Below are 19220 nucleotides of genomic sequence, written 5' to 3'. Positions count from 1 at the left end.
AAATAACTGCTGTAGGTTTTGACTAATTCTGATAGACTAAAATAAACTTCAGTCATCTGTAAGCTTTTTTTTGGCACAAAATATCCATAGGAGAAAATGTTTTGTGCTGAGAAAAGATCAGGGTGTATGCTTACATGGTGGATAGACAATTGTTTATCTCTACTTGATTAGCAGACAAGAGCATGGATCTTTTGATGTGCAGGATGAAGAATAGTTTTGAAAGGAATTTTTGCCTGAAGATTATCTAGGGTTTATGTCCTTCATCGATGCTGAAATTAAGGGAACCAAGAGAAATCTCATCCATAGACTTCCTATTGTCCTAGATCACTTAGTTCTACAGATAAAAGGTGGTTTAAAGATGTATTTATGTGTATATATGTTAACTCTCCTCTGTTTGTTTATTCATCAATTTGTAGCCCATCTTCTCACTTATGATCAAATGATCTAACAGACAATTGTAAAAATTAGAAATATAGGTTGGGTATTTCTTGCAACAAGCCACATCACCATCTTCTCCCCTACGTGTTAAACATTTATTTCTATGGTAAAATATATCACTGGATTTTCAGTTCTTTTGTGAGATGCTCCAAGACAAACAATCTTATTTTTTCCTTCTCCCATTCTAGGCAACAGTTATGGTGTTTCAAGCTCTTGCTGAATATGAGATTCAGATGCCTACCCATAAGGACTTAAACTTAAATATTGCTATTAACCTGCCAGAACGAGAAGTGCCTCTACGGTACAGCATTAATTATGGAAATGCTCTCGTGGCCCGGACAGCAGAGGTACAATATTTCAGCAAGTGTATTTATTACTCCTTTCATTGGAAATAATTATTTTGGTTCAAATGGAGGTTCAAATGCATCTTTTTTTCAAGAACTGGGAAAAACTATACATAATTTGGTGAAACAAGAAAGAAAACCTAAATCAGTTCTTCCTATTGGAATTGCACCAGATTGTGGGAGACTGGCTTAAGACAACTAGCTTCTTTGTTAACATACAATGTAGTTTTAAATGACTTCCTTTTCTGCACAAAAAGCTGAAAAAGGCTGTATTTAAGACAATATTGCAAAACTGTCTGTACTTCCAAGGACAATTTCTAGGTCTAAGAGATTTTAATGGCTCTGCGGGACTTTGGAGCACTTCATTAAAGTGCTCCAGTCATGAAAACGATCTGTTGCTATTTGCTATTTCTGATATTGCAGAAGCACTTTAGAGCCAAAATAGATGTATGATACTAATAGAGTTTAAATATGTTTCTATATTGATCTGGTACAATCAAGTAGAAAGAAATATTTGTGAAACAGCCTCTGAGGGAAAAGCAGATGAAGGAACATAAACTATGGCAGGAATTACCACTAATATACCAATAGTAATAGGGGCCTTGTGAAACAAACCCAACAACTTTCGTTTACCGCCCGTCACCTATGAAAGTGATTTTAATCACTGTCAATCAAATTACGTGGCACATTCAAATCTTACATCCTGCTTCAGCGATAGCTTTAACACCATCAAAGAACAAAATCTGGCTATCCCTGGTCCTTGGAAATGACTCACTAGGTGGATAAAAATGCCAACTCTAGTCTAAATATCTGGCAGATATCTGCAAACGACCAATAATTATGACAAAGCGATCTGACATGTTTGTATATCTAGTTATGCATTATTTTTCTTTGGACTGACAGTGAATGTAAAGTCAAGAATTGTCACGGTTCGTTGCACAGTCAGCCAGGTGTTAATATCAGAACTTCTGTCATTAACGGATGTGAGTGTTAAATGAATCATGCCCAATTTTATGACTTTTTTGCCCCAGCCATGAAGCAAATAACCATGATCAATAAGTGAATCATGCAGTTGTTAAGCAGATCCAGCTTCCCCTATTGACTTCGTTTGTCTGAAGCCCCTTGGGATGGTTGCAAAAGGCAAATACATGACTCTAGGGGCTCTGCAACGTCATAACTACAAGGATTGGTCCTAAGTCACCTTTTTCAGTGCCATAACTTCGAACAGTTGTTAAATGAGCAGTCATAAGGACTACTTCTATCTGAAAGTAATGGTGAGGCCTTTGTGCTACAGGATACTTAATGGATTAAGTGTCAATGAGTAATACAGCAAAGCACATAGAAAAACGGCATAAATAAAAGAAATAAAAATGCAAATGCCCAACTACAGGTAATCTTTGACTTTCAACCATTGTTTTAATGATGTTTGAAAGTTATTATGGCCTCAGAAAAAGTGATTTATGACCCCTCCTCAAAAGTTGCAACCCTTGCCATATCCCGCAGTGACAATCTTGGCAATCGCTTGCATTTATGATGGGTGCAGCATTTATGATGATCTTGCATCTGCACCGCAATACTGATCATGATTTAGCCTTCCTGGAGCGCCAGATTTGGACATTTTATTAATTTATGAGGCTGTGCAAAGGAAATGACAATAATGGGAAACTAAGGGAGGAAAAAGGGGAAAGGAGAAAGTATGGGATAAAAAGGGGGAAAAAAGAGTTGACTTCCAGCTCTCTTTAGCAAAGCAGAAGATAATAGCACTGTAGCCTCAACTTTTTACCTTCACACAATAATATATACTAACCATTTTTATAACCACAAACATAGGTAATCAGCAAAACCAAAATCAAAGTTTAATTCTTTCCAACACAAGCACTAAATCCATTAGATATGTTCTTTTCCTTGAATAAAACAATCAATTTAATAATCTCAACTTTTTTTCCTTTTGCTGTGCGGAATAATATGTATTTCTGTTTGGGCCTATTAATCTTTATAAACTATCATCATTTGTGTTGTAGAGCGATGGAACAGATGAGGCTTAGACCAGAGCATACAAGTAACAGTCTTTATTCAGGGAATAAAGGGTTGTCGCATCTGCCAGCTAACAAGGCAGACTGCAAGCGAACAACGGCTGGCTCTGCTCGACAGCCGGCTTTTATAGCCGACTGTCAAACGGAGCCAACCAATGGGAGCTGCTGGTGCTCCCGCTCAAACAGCGGACCTGGTTGGGGACTCCAACCAGTCCTAAAGACATAACACTCCTCCCCCCTAGCTGGGAACATGCATAGTCTTTGAGATACGTGGGTGGATTGCGCTGGCGACCGGCGTCGTGGTTCAGGGAAACTGCTGGTGGGCATCGAGTCCATGGAACAAGGCTCCGAGGTCGCCGGGGTATCAACTGGCTTGGCGTGGGATCTTGGGAATGGAATGACTCCCTCGTTCGGGCTGGCTCGGAAAACCGTCTCGGTCCAGATGACTGGTGATCCTGCTGGGTGGACGAGGTGGAGATTTGGGTTGGCAGTCCGGATCCACTCTAGGCTCACTCTGTTCGATTGGGAATGTCCGGTTCCTCAGGGAGCTTCCTTCTGGAACTTGGACGGGAACTCGAGGGCTGGCCGGTGGATTCAGTTCAGCGTTGGTCAGACTGTTCCGCCGCCTCCTTAGTTGGTCCAGGTGTCTCCGCCACACGCGACCATCCTCCAGTTGGACCCGATAGGATCTTGGACCCATGACGGCCACGATCTGCCCTGGCACCCACAACGGATCTCCTGCGTAGTTCCTTGCAAAAACTGAGTCCTGCAAGGCAAAGTCTCTGACCTGGCTGTCAGACCCTAACGGGGTGTCAGGACAGTAATGGGGTGCAGTCTGTCTAGGGTAGTCCTTAAGCGTCTCCCCATTAAAAGTTCGGCCGGGATTTATTAGTGCCTGTGCATGGTCTTGTATGCTGGCTGAGGAGAAAACGAGACAACTTGGAATGCCAGTTTTCCTGACCGAATCTGGCTAGTGCCTCCTTAGCTGACCTGACAGCTCTCTCCGCCATCCCATTGCTAGCAGGGTGAAAAGGGGCCGTGAGGACGTGTCTGATGCCCAGATTCGCGATATACATACTAAATTCACAGGATGTGAACTGTGGGCCATTGTCGGAGACCAGCGTGTCTGGGAGCCCATGAGTTACGAAAAGCTGGGTCAGGGCTTTAACAACTGCCTGTGTGGTGGTTGTGGGAAGTAAGGCCACATCTATCCACTTAGAATAAGAGTCCACAACCACTAAGAACGTTTTGCCATGCACAGGCCCGGCCAGGTCGATGTGTAACCGCGACCATGGGGCATTGGCGCTCTCCCACTTGGTGGGTGCGGCGGCTGGTGGGGCTGCCCTGGACTCTTGACAGGGTTGGCACGAGCTTACCCACTTGGCGATCTGATCGTCCATCCCGGCCACCATACGTAACTGCGAGCCAATGCCTTCATTCGCATGATGCCCGGATGGCCCTCGTGCAGCACCTTCAATATGGGCACGCGAAGAGTGGTTGGGATGACGACTCTGGTACCCCACAGCAGGCATCCCTGGAGTTTTGATAATTCCTGTTGACGTGTTTTAAATGGGGTAAAGTCAACTGAACACTTTGTTTCCGGCCACCCCTCCCCACCCAGTCCAGAACCTGGGCGAGTATTTTATCTTTTTGGAGTGTGCTGCGATGTCATCTGCCGTCACTGGCAGCTTGAGTTCGTTGACTTCGAAGATTCCGTGCACCGGAGCGGGGTCCTCAACTGGGGTCGGCAAGGGGCAATGGCTGAGAGCATCTGCGTGGCTTAAAGTCTTACCTGGGCGATAGACCAATTTGAACGAGTAGGCCGCCAGGAACAAGGTCCATCTGGTCATCCTGGGGGACAGTACCTGTGGAGTTTGCCTGTCCCCCCGATAAAAGTCCCAAAAGCAGCTTGTGATCAGTAATGAGTTCGAAATGGTGGCGAAGAGAAATTCGTGGAATTTTTAAACTGCCGCTACTGCAGCCAGGGCCTCTTTATCAATCTGGCTGTAGTTTCTTTCAGTCATGGAGAAAGTCCTGGAGAAAAAGGCAATTGGTGCCTCGGAGCCATTGGGGAGTCTGTGACTTAGGACAGCTCCTATCCCAAAAGGGGATGCGTCAGCGGCTAGGACCAAGGGAAGGCGTTGGTCGAACTGCATTAAAACGGCTTCTGCGGTGAGTAGAGATTTGTCTGCTTTAAATGCATGGGATTCTATGGGTCCCCAGTGCCACGGAGTGTCTTTATCTAATAACCTGTGCAAAGGTTCAGCGACTGATGCTTTGTGGGGTAGGAACGAAGCGTAGAAATTTAATAACCCCAGGAAGGCTTGTAGCTCCGTTTTGTTGGTAGGTGTGGGTGCCTCGTGGATGGCTTTTACTTTTGATTCCACTGGGTGGATGCCTGAGGCGTCTAACCTATATCCTAGAAAGTCCACCTGTCTAGTGGCGATGGTGCACTTCTCCCGTTTGAGCTTGAGACCATGCTGTCTAAACTTCTCTAATACTGCCCTGACCCTCTGGAGGAGTTGGGGCCTATCCATAGCTGAGACCAAAATATCATCAAAATAGGGAACTACTCCTGGAAGACCTTGGAGAATTCTCTCCATTAGTGACTGAAAAATACCTGGGGCTATGCTAACGCCAAATTGGAGATGTTTACACCTGAATGCCCCTCTATGTGTTACTATGGTTTGTAAATCTGCTGTGTGGCTGTCGACAGGGAACTGCTGGTATGCCTGTGACATGTCTAGCTTGGCAAAAATGGTGCCGGGTTCGAATGTGTGCAACAGGTGCTGGATGACTGGAACAGGATATGCGCTAACCTGAAGATAATGGTTGAGGGTCATCTTATAGTCTGCACAAATTCTCAGACTACCATCCTTTTTTAGTGGGGTGACTATGGGGTCCCCATTTGGCGAAAATCTGTGGGTTCTATTACCCCTTGTTTGAGAAGTTTGTCTAGTTCCGCGTCCAATTTGGGGCGGATAGCGAAAGGTACTCTGCGAGATTTTAGGCGGACGGGAACTGCCTGGGGTCTACGGAGAAAGAGATGGGTGTGCCATTATAGCAACCCAGCTCGCTGCTAAAGACGTCGGAATAGTCTGAGAATAATGTGTCTACATCCGAAGTTGAGACAGCATGAATCCCTGTTACACTAAGGCCAAGAGAGGGGAACCAATCTAACCCCAAAAGACTAGGGAGGGCACCATTAACCACCACTAAAGGCAAATGGCCTTTGAAGGTTCGGAATTTAACAAGGAACTTGCCTTTCCCGAAGACAGGGATGTTCTTGCCTTGGTAGTCTCTCAGGGTGAGGTGGCACTTTTGTAGCTGCTTCCTGGTCAGTCTGGGTTGAATCTCCTTCAGCGTATCCCAGGAGATGATTGAGAGCGCTGAGCCCGTGTCTAGCTCCATGCTGCAAGGTTTACCTTCTTGGGAAACAGAAAGTTTAATTTTATTTGGCGTTTGGGAAGTGTGGTTAGTGTGGTAGCAAGTATAACAGTCTTCTACTTGCCTTTGGAGGCCGGGAGATGAAGAAAGTTTCTGAGGAAGAGCGCGTGCTGTCTGGCAGACTCTTGCAAGGTGACCTTTCTTGTGGCAGTTTAGGCAGCTGGCGTTTCTGAACCTGCAAGATGCCCGGGAGTGGGCACCTCCGCAGGTTAGGCACAAAGGGATCTGTTGTGGGCCACTGCTGTTTCTCTGCCTCGCTCCTACCTGTGGTTGTTTCAACTGCTTGAGGCGATGGATGTCTGAAAATTCTGTGGGGTCAGCTTCGGTCATCACCTCTTCCGAGTGGACGGTGGAAGTACCAGGCTTGGGTGTGGTGCCCTGAATCTCAGCTGCTGACTGGGCGGAGAGTTCAGCAGCTAGGGCTTCATCTACTGCTTGGGAAAGATTTAAATCTTTCCTGGCCAGTAAACGTCTTTGGAGCCTCAGATCTCTTACCCCACAGACGAGTTGGTCGAGAAGCATGTCGTCTAAATAATTCTTAAATTCGCATTGTAGAGCTGCTGTCCTCAGGGCGGCCATGTACTGGTTGATGGACTCCCCCTCGGCTTGCTTCCTCATCCTGAACGTGGCGTCTTGCAATCTGGGAAGGTTTAGGGGAGTAATGGTTTGAAAGTGTTTCTTGTAGTTCGTTCCACGGAACACTTCTGATGTCACGTGGTGCGAAAAGTGCCGTGGCAGTGTCGAAGACTGCAGCCCCGCAGTAGCTAAGGAAGTACGATTTCTTCCTATGCTCCGCGGCGTCAGCTAAACCAATGGCATCGATGTAATGGCTGAAGCGATTCTTGTAGGAGTCCCATGTCTCCTCGTTGGGTTTGAATGGTTGAAATGCCGGATTGGCATTCATCTTGGGATCCTCGGTGTCGTTGGCAGACTGAACTATCTCTCTGGGTGGTCGTGCCCCTAGGGCTTGCGCTTATCGTGAGAGCTGGCGGCTGCGGCTGCAGCGCCCTAGACTCGCTCAGTGACTTCGGCTTTTGTAAGGGCAGTCTGTATTTCGCGCTCTGCGCTCGTTGGCGGCTGCGGCTAACAGTGCCGTAACTGACTTCAGCTTAGTGACAGCAGTTTGGATTTCGCTCTCTGGGGAGCGTCGGCGACTGTGGCTACAGTGCCGTACTTCACTTGAGTGACTAAATTCAAATGGCAGCGGTTTGAATTTCCGCACTTCTGTGAGCGTGGCGGCTGAGGCTTCAGCGCCGTGACTTTCAGCTCATATCGCAGCGGTTTGAGCTTGAGCTCTCTGTGCGAGGTGGCTGCGGTTCAGCGCCGTGGCTTCGCTAGAGCGATTTCAGCTCTTTTGAATGCGAGTGCTTCTGGCTAGCCTGCGGTCATATCCCATCCTCGTCGCCAGTGTTGTAGAGCGATGGAACAGATGAGGCTTAGACCAGAGCATACAAGTAACAGTCTTTATTCAGGGAATAAAGGGTTGTCGCATCTGCCAGCTAACAACGCAGACTGCAAGCGAACAACAGCTGGCTATGCTCGACAGCCGGCTTTTATAGCCGACTGTCAAACGGAGCCAACCAATGGGAGCTGCTGGTGCTCCCGCTCAAACAGCGGACCTGGTTGGGGACTCCAACCAGTCCTAAAGACATAACAATTTATATTAACACAATTTACTACACTCTCAAATTCTTTAACTTTAAAAGGGAAAGAAACTTTTTTAACACATCATTTAAAAACTCTAGACTTTTCTTTAAAATTGTTTCTAACCATTCATTCTTTCAAATTTACTTTCAATAATATTTTACAAACTTTAGGAATTACTCAAGTAATTGAGTAGCTTAGGAAAGGGGTGATATCAATAGTAGACAGGCTAAGGTTAAAGTTTTTGGGGTTTGACAAGCAAAGTCAGTTGAGGAAACCAGATTCACTTAACGGCTGCAGTGATTTACTTAACAACCACTGTAAAAAGGGTCATAATATTGGGTCCAGTCACATGAAGACTCGCATAATGAATGCATCGATTACGGTCAAAATTCTGCTCCAACTGTGGTTGTACATCAGGAACTACTTGTATTGCCTTCTCTATAGTGGTGGCTCTTACAGTCGTTTCCTTTCATTAGGAATTCTTGATTTAAGAAACATACACACTTCTCTCAGTTACAGCGGGATCCACTCTGCTTTTTCTTCCAGCTATCACCAATGGCCTCTAAGAGACAATTCCTAAATAACCAATCCAATGCCCTTTTATTGGAAGCTTTACCCCTCCACTTTGTTGGGAGAAGAGGCCATTTTAATCTCTTCTCCATTGCACCTTAAAACAGATTTCAGGTGCTTTAAAGTTTACTATACAAATATAAAGTAATTGTCAAATGGCACTGCTTATACTTTATATATAATTTATATTTATACCTTCCTATTGAAGCAAATTAAATCCATTTATTGTACTATATTATATTAGTATGAATGTGCACATACATAGAAATTGCAAAGATTGGTGCACAATAATTTGGATAGTTTTACATTCATTGGGTCTTCAGAAAGTGTAAGGAAAGGAGTTTTCTTTATGATTTGATTTTGTTGATACCTTGTTAATATATGGTTGTTTCTTCATCCACATATTTGATTGGGTCTTTCTTATATTTTGAAATCTGTTCCACCTCTAGCTCCTATCAGGTTACAATAAATACAACCAAGTAAAATCAAAATAGCCAAGAAACTGCAGTTGAAGGTCATGCTAACCCTGGTTGCTTTTCAGACCAAACTCAACGAAGACTTCACTGTGTCAGCTTCAGGTGATGGAAAAGCAACAATGACCATTTTGACGGTCTATAATGCACAATTGCGGGAGGAAGCAAATGTTTGCAACAACTTCCATCTTACTGTTTCTGTTGAAAAAGCCCAATTGAGTAAGTTTGGCTTCCTAGAAATAGTAGATTGTAATGAAGTTTCTGAGGGGAGGTATTAAAATTTTAGTGTTCATGTCAGAATCTCAGTGTGGGACAAGTTTTCTCTGCTATTTGTTTATAAAAAGTCTCTCACTTGATAGAAAATAATCTTATTAATTTCATACTTAGTTGAGATCCAGTACTTGCAGTCAACAAACCAGTTGGGATTTGGACAGAGGGAAATAGCCACAGGCCAGAAGGCCTCTTGTGGTCCACTAAGCCTCCACTGTTTTCCTATCACTTACCTAGTTGCAACAACTCTTAAGATTTAAGGTGAAAGATGCCAAAGAGAAAAATGACTTAATAGCATTCTTAATTTTAGAAACTCTTTAAAAACTTTTGACTGGTTTCAATTCATGTAGATGGGTTTGCAACAGGATTCAATTTTTTACCGGTTTTATTTCTGTGTATCATTCTGCACTATTACTTGTTTATCTCATTTTCCTTTGCAGAACCCACATTTATTTATCAAATTTATATGTCTCTTATCTCACAGTTCAAGGCGACACTCACTAGGTTAATATTTTACTGCTTCCTTTGGTATTCTTAAAATACCTTAATATAATACTTCAGTACAACACTTGTTTTGCTGCTGGTACTCTTCTTAAGCTTGGATACTGCCCTATTTGTATGCAGATTGCTGGTTTACATGGACAGATTGTTTGTCTAGAGTTTGCTACACAGCCTACAAGAACCAGTTCTTCAATTATTGAAATTGGATCTGGATTTAAATTTATTATTCTTTGTTTAAAAGTTCCCTATTCACTTCTTTCAAGACTTCTTTCAAAACCCAAACAATTATAGAAAATACAAAGTAAAAGCAATTAGATTAATGCTTTGTTTTTCAAGGAGATGTTATGGCTAGTTCCATGATGGGGAACCTATGGCATGTGTACCACAGGTAGCACGCAGGGCCATTTATGCCGGCATCCAAGCCGCAGGCAAATTTACCTCACAGCGCATGCGAGTGCCTCACAGCTGATTTTTGGCTGGTTTAAGGCCGTTTTCAGCTTTCCAGAGGCTTGAAAAAAGCCTCTGCAGGACGAGTAGGCCCATTTCATCACTTCCTGTTAATACCGGAAGTGACGAACGCAGGCCTATTTGGCCTTCAGGGTTTTTTGGGGAGGCTGAAAGGCCCCAAACCAGCCAAAAATCAGCTGTGAGGAGCAGTGCAGGTAAGGGGGGGTGGGGGGATTGCGCGTACATGAACAGAGGGCGTGGCGGCACACACATTGCCTTCTGGGTGCTGGCATGTGAGCGCATGAGTGCCAACACTTACACAATTTTTGGCACAGGAGCCCAAAAAGATTAGCCACCACTGGGCTAGTTGGTCAATCAAACTTTTCATCTTAAAAAGGCTGCTAAGAATTTGTGCAGAGTCTGATTTTCCCCCTTTCTTTTGTAATTTTTAGACGCAAAAGCGGCAAAGGGAGCCAAGGATACCCTCAGGCTTAAAATATGCACTAGGTAAGAATGTTGAATGTTAAAGAAAATGTTGCATTGTAGCCACATATTTAGAGTAATAACCTGAAGAAGTACTTGTGTTACTTTTCAAGAAAATAGTTATACTTTTTCCAACTTTACACTCCATCTTTGCTTGTATATTGATCTGTTTTCTGAGCACTATCCTAATTTGTAACATTTTATTGTTTGTGGATGAAACAAAGAGCAGTATTTAAGTCATCGCAGGTCCCTCAGATTGATTTATTGATATAGAAATTGCAAAGTGCTACAGCAAGTTGGCCAGTACAAGAATGGAAAACCTCCAGGGGACTCTAGAACTATAGGTTAGACTAAGGAGTTGAGAAAAATAACCCAGGAGAAGGCAATGGGAAATATATTCCATATTGATTGGAAAATTTCACAAATCTGTTCCTGAATCCATCAGACATTGAGCTGGACTCAAGAGAACTATAGAATGAGACAAATGGTAGGTCTTCAACTTGGTTTTGCCATTTAAAGAACAAAAATACATTCTATTTTATGCCTTAATTAATGCTTTTTACTCAATTTTCACCCAAATTCATAAACTTTGCAAAAACTTCCACGAAAAATTGTTTTGTGAGTTAGGAGCATATTGTGGTGGCTCAGATGCCAGCCTATAAGATCCGTCAATAGCTAGATTTCTCTCCTTCAAGATGAACCATTTTAAAAAATCCAGAACTGCCCTAATAGTAATGAACAGAAAACTGTTTGTGAACCAGGAAATCCATCTTTGGTCATTTTTCCTCCATTCATGATTTTAGGTATTTGGGAGAAGTTGATTCTACAATGACAATAATTGATGTTTCTATGCTGACTGGTTTTCTCGCTGATGCAGAAGACCTTAGGAGGGTAAGCAAGCTTTGCATGGGGCTTGCAATGGCTGTTTCTGTAGTTTAGCGAAGATGCTGAATGAGCGAATGTGTTATAGTTAATCATTTGCCTATATGATTAAAACTGCAGACAGAATGAATGAATCTTCATTACCAGAAAATGAATCAATAAGATGCGAAATTTTATTTCAATGACACATAAAAGGCATTACTTTGTTTAAAAAAAATCATAGTCTTGTACTGAATACTTGATTCTGCAAAACTTTGTAAATCTAGTCAAAGTTATTTTAACTTATTTTAACTTTCTTAGTGTTGTCTATAAGCAGTCATTTTTATACTGACCCAGAATTTGGTATCGGAAGAATTTGATTTGTACAAGGATGTGTGGAATTTCTTTGGCAAATTACTAATATTAAAGCTTTTTTTGGCTATCTCAAAGTTTCTCAGATGTACATCCTGGGAATCTTGAAAATATATTCGGACTTTGCTATAAATGTAGCACAGTACCATTACAATGGTTTCAGTCATCTGCAATTTCATATATTTGAATCATCTGCAACTTCTGAAGTCAATGTCCTCTTTTCCTTTCTTTCCTTTCATTTTTTAGCTTTCTGAAGGAGTGGACAGATACATCTCCAAGTTTGAAATTGACAATAATATGGTTCAGAAAGGAACTGTTGTCATTTACTTAGACAAGGTAAATATTTATGGAATCAATTTCTTTGAGTAATCACATGGTTGGTTGGTTGGTTTGCTAGGCAAACTCTGGAGAATACACCATCTGAAAAAGAATGTGTATATTCAGTGAAATAAATCTACATAATTCATTGTTGATTGCAATAGATCATATATCTAGTAAGAAAGAGATATAATAAGGGAGTACATTATACGGTATTTAAAGATCACATTTTGGCATATCTTGCCATCTGTCAGATGGCCTGACTTACAAATGGCAGGTGGATGTTTTGGGCAGAGGGAAGCATGGGGTGAGCTAGTCCAATCCATCCATTTTGAAATCTCAAGCCCACCTTGATAGGTGTTGGTTCAGTTATTTGTGAACACAGCTCTATAACTATTATTAAGTGTTGTACCTTATGACTCTTGATGAATGTATCTTTTCTTTTATGAGAGCATATGCACCAAGACAAATTCCTTGTGTGTCCAATCACACTTGGCCAATACAAAATTCTCTTCTCTTCTCTTCTCTTCTCTTCTCTTCTCTTCTCTTCTCTTCTCTTCTCTTCTCTTCTCTTCTCTTCCCTTCCCTTCCCTTCCCTTCCCTTCCCTTCCCTTCCCTTCCATTCCATTCCATTCCATTCCATTCCATTCCATTCCATTCTATTCTATTCTATTCTATTCTATTCTATTCTATTCCTGAAAGAGATAAACATGGTTAATAAATAGCCTGGCTCTCCAATTAAAGGCATGGTGTGTGTGTGTGTGCAGGTTGAAATAGGGAGGTGTAATTGATAACAAGAGAGCTATATCCCTGACTAATTCTGCAAGGGATGATGGTGCCAAATAATGATGATATCCAAGCAAACGCCCAAAGCTTCAAGTTCTGACCTTGAGGCCTACAGCACCTGAAGTAACCAGGGAACAAACCAAGAAGAACAAGCATACTAGAACTGACTATCAGAGTTGTGGGATTATTATTGTGATCTCTATGTAATTCTAGTAGTCACCCCAATAAAAATATCTTGCATTGATAATTCTGGGCTTTTCTCCACTTGCACTTAATTCCAGTACAAGCAAACCTTGGCCAGTACTTATTTTCTGCTATATCTCTATATCAGGGTTCCCCAATCTTTCCAGCTTTGCGGCTGGGTGGGGTGGGAGTGGGGATGGTTCCACGTGAGTGCGGGGACGTGCACACACAACTCCATTTGCGTGAATGGCATACACACATGGATACCACACACACAAATGGAGCATGCACACACACGCTCACTTACACAAGTGGGGATGCGCGCACACTCGCCTGCCATTTCCACAACTCGGTTCCGAACGGTTCAAGGGACCTCTGCACTATATAGTTCCTGCATCTTGTTCAGAGTTTTTGCTTAAGACAGACTGAAGGGGCCTTTCCTTGAATCCATGCCGATATAGTATTTTCCCCTTCATGCAATCACTGCTCAAGGGGATCTTCAACTCATGGGAAATTAGCCTTTAGCACCTATTCCTTCAGAGCGGGGTCCAGTGACTGTAGTGATTTAATAGAGGGGCAACAGGGGTAGGATGGGGAATGGCAATGGGACTTGGCCAATTTTGTGCTGGGCTAGTTACCTGCTGACTTAAGACGGGGAAGACAGCACTATATCTGGGCACTGGGGAAACTTTGGATATTAAAAAAGAAGCATGAAATATAAATAGATGAATTAATTAACAAAAATAAGATATGACAGAATTGTTTTAGTACTCTAACCTTTGACCAGTATTTCCTGTGACACCATTTCACCCTGCTGCTCCTCTCCATATATGAAACACCTCTATTGTTAACCTTTATTCTGCGCAATGTGGACAGACTTATAGAACTTGGTCCTTCAATCAGTGGGTCAAATTTGAGCACCTAACTTGGAATAAGTAATTTCTTTGAAGTTATACAGATTTTATTTTATTTCATAATTATTTTATTTACTTTGTATGGCATGGTGATGGGAACTCACCCTGTCCCACAGTATTGCCAGGCCTTGAATTGATGTTGTGTCGACCATTTCTGGTCAGCAGATCCAGCATCCTTATCCAGCTGCACCAGTGTATCTCTGGTTATACAGATGTAACTTATGTAAAAAAAAATCCTTATTCCCCCCATGGGCAGACTAGCACTCATGAAATTATCTTCTCTCTCCATCCCAGGTCTCCAACTCTGAAGTTGAATGCCTGCAATTTAAGATTCACAAGCATTTTGAAGTTGGCTTCATTCAGCCAGGATCAGTCAAGGTGTACAGCTACTACAATCTAGGTAATGGAAGACTTATTGAATACACTTGAATCCCTCCTCCTAATTTCCCCACAACGACCACTCTGCGAAGTGAATCAGGTTGAGAGAGAACAACTTGCCCAAGGTCATCCAGCTGCCTTTTATGGCGGAAAATCAGTTTCCTTCTTTCTAGCCTGATGTATTAACCATTAGACCAAATTAGCTCTTTCCAAGGAACTCAACATACTGGAGGTTGGCAAAATTAGGCAAAAATACTCAATAATAATTGATACTTTATAAAATATTCCTGACTTTCCAGAAGTCTCTTTATACTCATTTTATAAAGGCTGAAGTGAAGAATGAATCACTTGAGAACGCTGAAAGTTATTAACACAGAGCTCTGTCCAGTATTTTGGTAGCCTTCTGGTGTGAGTTTCCTTTGCTTGCCTCCTGAAGAGCAGAAAACAATGCTAGAGGGGGTCTAGAACAACTCATTGCAACCAACTCGCTATGGCCACCTTGCCATGGACAACTCATGTGGCCAACCTGCCACAGCCAATTCGCTCCCGCCAACTCATCATGTCATAACTTGCCATGGAGCAAGAGTTACACTAATATCAAAGAAATGGTGGAATAGAATCATTAAAAAAGGGGGACAAAATGAAACGTAAATGACGAAAATTAAATTTTTTTTTAATTATTTTAAATAATTAAATTGAATTGTTGAATTGTCCCACAGTGGGTTATCCTGTGGCGGGTTGGCTGCAGTAAGTTGGCCATGGCCAATTGGCTGTGGCAAGTTGTTCCATTTTGAAGCCAGTGACACCAAGATCCTGTTTTTCTCTGCTCTGGTGGGCAACATGATGCTCATCTTGGGGGGGTGGGGAGTGGTACTGAGACTTAGGAAGCTGAGCTTATCATGGCTGAGGAAGAGCCATTTTGCCATTCTAATTAATATTTTGAAAATTTGTTATTTTTATTTCTGAACAACATTTTCAGTGCAGCTCTTTGACCCCAGAAATAGCACTATTTCAAAGAAATTTGCCTGTAAAACCCATTTATATAGTAGGCAACATTGCAAAAAGGCATTTGTTTGGAAAAGGAATCCCCAAATGCACACACACTTATAAAATATTAAATAACTGTTTAAAAAATATCTAATCCAACCAGCTAAATATGAGCCAGCAGTGTGCAGCAGCAGCCAAAAAACCCAATGCAATCCTAAATTGCATTAACAGAGGGATACAATCAAGATCAAGGGTGGTACTAATACCACCCTATAAAGCCTTAGTAAGACTATACCTAGAATACTGCATCCAGTTTTGGTCACCACACTATAAAAAAGATGTTGAGACTCTAGAAAAAGTGCAGAGAAGAGCAAGCAGGATGATTAGGGGACTAGAGACTAAAACCTATGAAGAACCGTTACAGGAACTGGGCTTGGCTAGTCTAGTGAAGAGAAGGACCAGGGGAGACATGATAGCAATGTTCCAATATTTGAGGGGCTGCCACAGGGAGGAAGGGGTCAAGCTATTTTCTAAAGCACCTGAAGGTCAGACAAGGAATAATGGATGGAAACTGAACAAGGAGAGATTTAACCTGGAAGTAAGGAGAAATTTTCTGACAGTGAGAACAATCAATCAATGGAACAACTTGCCTTTGGAAGTTGTGGGAACTTCATCACTTGAGACTTTCAGGAAGAGATTGGACTGCCATTTGTCAGAAATGGTATAGGGTCTCCTGCTTGGGTGGGTGGGTGAGGGTTGGACTAGATGACCTACAAGGTCCCTTCCAACTCTGTGAATCTGTATCTAATCATTTTACAAAGTTGAAAAACCAAAACCGACAAACATCCATGCACAGTTCTAATTCAGTTTTGTTTGGCAGCACAGATCAATGGATTATGCTTTAATTTCAGGAAAGGATGTGCTCACTCAAGACATTCTGCTGCAGAAAGCATTTGCATTGATTTTGCATATAGGTGCAACTCTAAGATTGCCTGCTGTGTCATAGGGATACCTAACTTACTTGGAAAGTCAATTTGTCCCCATTTTGATCCCATTCTTTCTAGGTCTTTTAAACTTCAGTGAAATTGCACGATTATTGGCATGTAATAATTGGAGACTTTAATACTGGAAGGTGTTAGTTTTGTAACAGACCGTAAGAATCATGAATACAGGTAGTCTTCTGACAAAAAAACCCCTCTCTTTTGATAAACTGGATTCAGACTTACAACCATATGGTTTGCTTAATGACCATGTGATTAGATAATAACTGCAGTAAATCACTTAATGACCATAATTAAAATGATTATAAAATTGAGTCTGGTCATGTGAAGATTCAACTTACAACAGCAACGACTTATGACTTATGCGGTCATAAGTTGAGGTCTATCTATATTCTATTTTATACTGTCAAAAAAGTGGCATGTAGAGGAAAGATCAAGGGGGATAAGAATGACAGAAGTAAACATTGTGCTGTCACACCACAAACCCTTTTGTATGTTAATTGTAGCATCGCATGCATGCTCAAAGCTTGCAATGCAGTACAATTTGACGGAAGGAGCAGAATTCTATAGATGTGCCTGTTCCAACTTACTAACTCCATTATATAATGGGATATCTGTCAGGCTACAGAACTTTTTCCCATTCAATCAACAAGAATGATCTTCTGAAAACCAAACGTATCAAAAGGAATCCTTTATTGAGATGAGACAATTCATGTAGGGATTAAAAGCAGCATCTAACGTGCCTCAGGCATGCAGGGATAGGTAAGGGAGTTTAAGACCCCTCCCCTTCTCTTGATGTGTATTTAGTAAAACGAAGAGCCAACATGTTTATTCCCCCCACTCTTCTGAGAATGATCTTTTTTGAGGTTCCCAGGAGACAGCTCCCAGCAGGAATTTTTATGGTCTCTTCATCCTGTGGCTGTCTCTTTCAGAGGTGATGGGTCTTTCAGGGCATCTGGTTTCCGTCCCTCCATAGTATATCATGGGTTATCCAAATTCAATATAAGATTTAATATATCCATGTTACATCAAAAAGGATTTCTTATATCAACTTCCCCCGCTTCTTCTTCCATGAAGAATGGCAGATACACGAATCCTCTCTTACCTTTCTTATTGCATTATAGGGCTCTGTGCTTTTCAGGTAAATGCTTAATAAAATTCAATCAGGCAACCAACATTCTTGATAAGTTTCCATTGCACTGTCATGTCAGACATGCCCCAAACTTGAAATTTTGAGAAAATGGTTTACTCTTTGTTCTTCCAAATCAGGCGTGTCAAACTCAATTTCATTGGGGGGCTGCATCAAGTGTCAAACTTGAGTTCATTGGGGGATGCCCCACCCAGGTTTGACCTGGGGGGACGGAGATAGTCATGGCCAGGGTGGGTGTAGCCAACTTGACGTCACTCATCAAGGCTCCATTTTCAGCCAAGATGGCCTCCTGCAGCCCTCTGCCAGTGAACGGGCTCCGTTTTTGGCTGTAACATCCTCCTGCAGCCCTCTGTCATCAAAAATGGAGCTTGGGTGGATTGTACACGGTCTCCCCGAGCTCTATTTTTTCTGGCAGAGGGGTGCAGGAGGCTGTCACAGCCAAAAACAGAGCTCGGGAGGGCCACACAGAGGCACCACAGGCCAGTCCTTCACTGTTTTCACGGTGGCCCTGCGGGCCAGATCTAAGCACCCCATGGGCTGGATCCAGCCCACGGGCCTTGAGTTTGAACAGCCCTGTCCTAAATAATTATCTCTATAATCACCATAGATTTCTTGTTGTGATGTATGCACATAACTTTCAATTCTTCCTTTAGATGAACAGTGTACCAAGTTCTACCATCCAGATAAAGGAACAGGTCTTCTCAATAAGATATGTCATGGTAACATTTGCCGATGTGCAGAAGGTAAGTTGCAATAAATAAGTAAAGTTTGCATCTGATCACCAAAATGGAAGGTTTGGGGAAGAGACAGTATGGAATCTCTGTCATATAAATTTAATTAATTTATTTATAAAATTTATTGGCCACCCATCTTACCATATGGTAACTCTGGGCAGCTTACAGTCATAATATGTATATCTATACATATACGTTTAAAACATAAATAATTAAAATCAAACATTAAAACCTAAGGACACCGGGGGAGGAATGGAGGGAGGTGGAATCTGTTGTTACTCAAATAACCACCTCCATTGTGCTGTTCGCCCACTGGGGCCCCAGGCCAACTGGCAGAACCAGGTCTTTAGGCTCTTGCAAAAGGATAGGAGGATTGGGTCCAACCTCACCTTGGGGAGGGGAAAGATGTTCCAGAAGGTAGGAGCAACAATAGAGAAGGCCTGTCTCCTGGACCGCACCAGCTGGAATAATTGGGCTGACAGTGTCTGCAGCTTGCCTCTTCTGCTGGCACAAGTGAAACGGGCCAATCCCAATGAGGTGAGATGGTCTCTCAAGTAATCTGGACCCATGCCTGATGGATGCTCAGATCTAGTCCCAGGTGGATCCCAAGTGTGGAGACGGTCCATGGAGATGCCCAGGAACAGGTCTTGAACTGTTATCTGGGAATCTTGTTGGCTCTGATGGACAGGGGCCTTGGTGCTGTCAGCAACACCACTAGCCGGCTACAGGCTACAGGTTGGGGACATTAGAGACAGTATAGCTTGTCCCATTTAAATTAGCATTACTGATTTCTGATTTTTAAATGTAGATATTTAAAAATGAGACATTATCTGCTTCTGTGCTGGCAACTTCTTTCCCTAGCAATGTCTTTTAAATGAGAATG

General features: G+C 42.5%; 1 protein-coding gene across 1 annotated transcript in view; it reads left to right on the top strand.

Annotated features, from left to right (window-relative positions):
• The window catches only part of C3 (complement C3), a 90044-nt gene that overhangs the window by 65551 nt on the left and 5273 nt on the right, over positions 1 to 19220 (top strand). Inside the window, exons 30-36 of the mRNA XM_087925914.1 lie at positions 627 to 785; positions 9021 to 9171; positions 10623 to 10677; positions 11457 to 11544; positions 12133 to 12222; positions 14382 to 14487; positions 18257 to 18346. Coding sequence (XP_087782040.1) covers positions 627 to 785; positions 9021 to 9171; positions 10623 to 10677; positions 11457 to 11544; positions 12133 to 12222; positions 14382 to 14487; positions 18257 to 18346 — 739 coding nt within the window. The remainder of the gene's footprint in view (positions 1 to 626; positions 786 to 9020; positions 9172 to 10622; positions 10678 to 11456; positions 11545 to 12132; positions 12223 to 14381; positions 14488 to 18256; positions 18347 to 19220) is intronic.

The sequence above is a fragment of the Pseudonaja textilis genome, chromosome 2 (assembly GCF_049901715.1).
Source record: "Pseudonaja textilis isolate UNSWEBS1 chromosome 2, rPseTex1.2, whole genome shotgun sequence".
Lineage (NCBI taxonomy): Eukaryota > Metazoa > Chordata > Lepidosauria > Squamata > Elapidae > Pseudonaja > Pseudonaja textilis.
This window is presented reverse-complemented; position numbering and strand designations above follow the sequence as displayed.